The 5,309-nt window shown below is 34.8% G+C and overlaps 1 protein-coding gene across 1 annotated transcript; it reads right to left on the minus strand.

The window, feature by feature from the left end:
- Positions 1-2,408: 2,408 nt before the first annotated feature.
- On the minus strand, positions 2,409-5,007 carry LOC140179089 (uncharacterized). Its single transcript, XM_072217698.1, has 5 exons — positions 4,944-5,007; positions 4,736-4,832; positions 3,437-4,129; positions 3,201-3,394; positions 2,409-3,067 (listed from the first exon to the last, which is right to left on the minus strand). The coding sequence occupies exons 1-5, from the start codon at positions 5,005-5,007 to the stop codon at positions 2,409-2,411; spliced, it is 1,707 nt and encodes a 568-aa protein (XP_072073799.1).
- Positions 5,008-5,309: the final 302 nt, after the last annotated feature.

Consider the following 5,309-nt stretch of genomic DNA (forward strand, 5'->3'; position numbering starts at 1 on the left):
AAAAATCATCATCAAATATGGATTCATCAGTTGGCCATGTGTAAAAACTGGTTTGGGCAAGTACAATCCAACATGAGATAAAGTTTGTCCCTGAGACTTATTAATTGTCATGGCAAATGATACTATTATGGGAAACTGTCTTCGTTAGAATCTAACTGGGATGGTTTCATTTGTTGGTACCATATTCATTCTTGGAATTAAAGCAATATGACCAACATTGTTACCCGTTAAGACTTCACATTCTATGGCATGATTTCCAAGCTTCCTAACTTGTAGCATTGTACCATTACAAAGACTACTGGATTGGTCAATATTCCTCAGTAACATCACCGGAATACCAACCTTGAGTATTAATTTATGTGGAGGTAAACCAGAGCAATTCATGCTATTCAGTAATTCAGGACCATAGAGATCTAGTTGACTCTCCATATTCCCTTCATCCATACAAATGGAATCCAAACTAAGATATAATTTCTCCCCTCCAGGAATGATAGCCATTAGATGGTTGTTGACCTCTTCAACGATGTCTAGTGTGGGTGTCAGTATAGTTCTTGCTTTGAAAAAAATTCTTTGAGGACATGTTTTTCAAAATATTTGGATAAGAAAAATGAACCAACTCATCAAATGCCTGGTCCGAAGAAGGAATAACAATATCTCCTGGAAGACATATCTCAGATTCACCATCAATATTGTCACCTATTAGACCATCACCAACTTTCAATAACCACTCACCAAATTGCTCTATCTCATATTGATCTGAAGCAGTCGTCCCTACAGAGAGTCTCATGTTTTTTGTTAGTTTAAGCACTTGACAAAACTTCCAAAGGTAAGACGAATTCACGGTTGAATGAACGATATCTTGTCTCAATTCTCGTAGAATGATAGGAAGAATTTGTCTAAAGTCTCTACCTAGTACAACCACTTTTCCTCCAAAGGGCAAATCTTTGCTATATGTTGGAGAACACCTCATGATATTACCCAAACATTTATCAAGCGCTTCATAGCAGTACCTACAAACCATTGGAGCCTCATCCCAAATTATAAGTTTAGCTTTCAACAGCAACATTGCTTGAGGGGAACCAGGTTTGATGTTACATACAGAATCCTCAGTTATATTCAGCAGTATTTTGAACCTTGAGTGTGCCGTTCTTCTATTGGGAAGAAGTAAATATGCAATACCACTCGAAGCAATGTTTAACACTATATCACCCCTTGATCGAATCTCAGCAGGCATAAGGTTCCAGAGAAATATTTTTCCAGTACCCCATGACCATACACAAAGAAAAAATCCCTTCATCACAATACACAGCTGTAACAATTTTATCGAATGCATATCTCTGCTCAGGTGTTGCGATAGCTAACATGTCTGAGATATTTTTCTTTAAATCATCCCTATTAAAGTTTAGCTCTTCCATAATAACCCTTTTGGTTAACAAAGAACTATCAACTTCAGTTGCTAAAGGCATATGAGGATAGTCTTTCAAGGTTTTACCATAGGAATATAAGATCTTGTCTATATCCATTAAGCACAACTGCTTAATCTCATCATCTAACATTGTTAACTCTACATATTATACAATACTGTAAAATTCAATCAAACTAAAAATGATCAATAAGGAAGAACTTTTATCATTGTAATTAATAAAAACTCACCCCTCATGTTCATCATGGCTCTCTGTCGATACAAAATATCATCTGAGAGTTTATGCCAACATCTATCCCAGACATGTTTTGGTCTTGAGATATTGTTGGATGTTAATAGAGTGACAAATAACCTCCTAACATATGATCCTGAGGCCCATAAGCTTGCTTCCTTAATTGCATTAATGAATTCTTTGTCATCTTGCAAGAGTCCAAGGGCGAAGCATGCATCTCTATATGTAGCATAAATTATTTCTCCTACTGTTCTTATATCTTGAAAACTCATACATCCTCTTTGAGTATTCAAGAGAAGTCGTTGGTAATATTCTTTGGTATTTGCTGCAAAAAACTTAGTTAAAATTCGACTTTTAAGTTGTTAAATGGATTAAACTACGCTATTTTAATTTTTATGTAGCTACACATCCGCATAAGAATAATTTTCCAAAAAAATATAAAAAAATAAAAAATTGTGTAATCTACATATTATAACTGTTGAAAGTTATTTGAACATTTATTTTCTAGTGTAGATAAATCGAATAAAATGGACGTGGAGTACAGGTTGTTAAGATTTTAAATTTAAATCATTAAATAAGTAAGATAAAAAATGAATATAAACTCGTCATTACCTGTAGGTACATGAGTCAACCTTCCAATTGCGAAACCTTTTTTTCGAGAAAACCACTTTGAAGAATCGTTCTTCCAAACAAATTTGGTTGGAAACTTATCATAAGTCAGACTTCGAGCATATGGATATGACATGTTCACCGCTATCCATCCCAAAAAATGGACTTATGAGATATTGCTCTTTCGACGATATCATTCACATTAGAAGTTTCACCATAAACCACAGGTTGCTCATCCTCCAAATAGAATGGAAGTCTAATCACAAATGGTTCTTTCTCTTGGATTTCGTATCCAAATAGACGCCAGACTGCCTCACATACCGAAATGTACCTATAATCATAGTAATTCATAATTTCGTCAACAACTTGTGTGGCTTCTGACGGATCACCAGCATTGTATAGAGTAGTTGTTACGCGGTCATTACCCTTGTGTACATACTTAAACAGATACTTAATAGAACTTATTTGGCATGTGTATTCCATATTTATGTGGCACCTGAACTTGAGCAACAATTCTGGATTATACGGAACAATGAACTTATTGTCTAGTATACATTCCATTTTCTTCACTGTTCGACCATTATCAGTACGCCTATATTTGGGAAATCCGGCCTCATCAATGAGTGTTTGTTGTATAAACTCTTTAAAATAGAACTTTGAACAGGATCCATTCTTCATGCAAGGTGAATTCTTGTTGTACGGACCACATGGACCATGTACTATGTAATTTTGAACAGCTCCATATAGATTTGGCCTTTCATTTTCATCAAAAATCTCAGCTGTTATATGTTTGTCTATATCATCTGGTGTTTATGGCTTAAACTCGTTACTCATGAATAAAAAGATATGTGCAAACGTTTGAAAATTGAAAAAGACAAATGAGCAAAGCATTACAACATAAGATTTCAATAAAGTGTTGCATAAACACAGACTTACATCCCAAAATTTTGCCAAAGATTTTTTCCTCTTTTAGGTCATCAATCAAACCATCAAGCTTGATCTTGAAAACTCGACATAATATATCAAGACGGTCTTCTGCCTTCAATCCAATGGGAGTCACTTCTCTTCTTATCTCATCCCATTCAAGGTTACAGGTCATGGTAATAAAATAGCTAGGATATCCTGCATATCTGCAAATTGCAAATGCATCTTTACAATTATTCATCGTATACCTAGGTCCACCGGTAAAAGTACTGGGAAGAATGATTCTTTTGCCAAGCCTTGCAGCATCTACATCCCCGTTTATAAGACTTTCATACAGACATTTGTATTTATCAACCCTCAACTGTGGTTGTTTACACCTAAAGAATTTTAACTTCTCTGATTCCACCATTGTGTAGGCATCTACCAGAAACTGTTGGAATAATCTCTTTGATCTCATAATTAACGGAGATTCACCCGTCCTTTTCTGTAGTCGAAAAGCAAAGAATTGTCGCAAAGTGATTGTTTTGTTTTTCTTTGTAGGCCTAGCAGAGATAGAATCTGATGTTGCAATACCCAAACAAAATCCATCCTCCCCATACGGAAACAACAATGGATATTGCAAGGCTAAATAAGATGGATGAAAAACATCAATCCGTTGGAGCTTTCTAGATTGACTCTCTATAATAATATCTTTATCTTTGCTAAGTTGTTCGACATCACTAACAATCAATGCAGCCACCTCGGATGCAGATGGCAAGTTGTATGTCCTGCCATCTGTAGTCCTTTTACTAATCAACTTAAACTTTATGTTTGTGCAAATTTCCTGTTGGTACCTATCTCTTGCATAGCAAAAATTCTTTGCCAAACTATTATATTTGTCTAGCATGTTTCTTAATATTGCCACAATTTCCCTATCCCGCTCATTTATAGCTTCATTGGAACTGCGATAAAAAAAATTTATGTTATTTTCTCTCACAGATAAAAAATAACTAAAAAGTTTGACTGGTTGCATGAAAATTACCGAAGTGTGCCTATTCGATTATCAATCTCATTTTCTGTGTCATAGATATATAGTTGGGCAAATGTTGGTCACAAACTATCAGGAGGAAGTAAGCTACCAATGCTATGGTAGTTTTGACCCCCAAACTTAAAAATTAGAGGAGCAGTCCCATTGTTCACCCCACGGTCAATTTTTTTTTGCCATTGATGTAAAACAAAACATTGAATTAAATGTCCTTATATTTTTTAGGAAATGAATACTTCTTTGATCTCCTCTATTATGAATCTGAATGAGCTCATCAGGAGGCACAGAAAGTAGAGGAAGCTCGATCTTTCCTTCCATACAACATAATGAAAACTTTGGTTGGGGCGACTGTTTGGATTTAGCAAGCCTTTCTCCAGACCACATCCATACTTTACAGTGTTGACATTGATAAATAGGATTTCCTATATCCCAGACATCTGTCAAATGAACTCTCTTTATATACTCAATTGTCATACCGATGCAATTTAGTCCATAATATACACAAAGATGCAAATAAACATACAGATAAAATTTTTGCATACCGTCTAAGGTTTCTGAGGATGGTATAAAATTATCTTCAATATCCACATCCAACATTGAATCATCATAACCATTCAAAACTACAATAAATAGAAATCATATAAAATGCAAACATATATGTTAATGTATTACTAATAATTCATATCTCTTGAAAACTACAAACTTAAATTTTTGATATAATGAGAAATTACCTTCATCATCAACAAAAGGGTCAACATTTTGGCCATTTTGTGTGTCACCGCTTGATGAGTGCATCTTAACAGTCGATAAATTTACATCTTCATAAAGTTGTGCCAAATTAATAGCCACCGAAGCAACAACAGAGGAAGATTGTCTTTTTTACACCCTAATTATAGTAGAACTTCTTTACAAAAAGTTCAATTTTATTCAATTAAACGTTAGACACTATAGGAAAGAAAAGAGTATAATAATGATGATCATCTTTTCTAAATTACCTTTCTGTTAGGCACGATCTGTGGGAACCGCAGTGTGATGGAAGCTGATTTTGTGGAACGACTTCCGTTAGATTATTGGCGGGTCCTTGTACACCGGAGTAT

Source organism: Arachis hypogaea, chromosome 15, assembly GCF_003086295.3.
Source record: "Arachis hypogaea cultivar Tifrunner chromosome 15, arahy.Tifrunner.gnm2.J5K5, whole genome shotgun sequence".
NCBI lineage: Eukaryota > Viridiplantae > Streptophyta > Magnoliopsida > Fabales > Fabaceae > Arachis > Arachis hypogaea.

Bases quoted from the DNA above. Each gene is read 5' to 3' on its own strand.
- LOC140179089 (XM_072217698.1), bottom strand. From the start codon at position 5,007: ATGCACTCATCAAGCGGTGACACACAAAATGGCCAAAATGTTGACCCT. The intron at 4,130-4,735 runs GTATGTTTATTT...TTTTTATCGCAG, and splicing joins GGTATGCAAAAATTTTATCT to TTCCAATGAAGCTATAAATG. The intron at 3,068-3,200 runs GTAAGTCTGTGT...CATAAACACCAG, and splicing joins CTTTGGCAAAATTTTGGGAT to ATGATATAGACAAACATATA.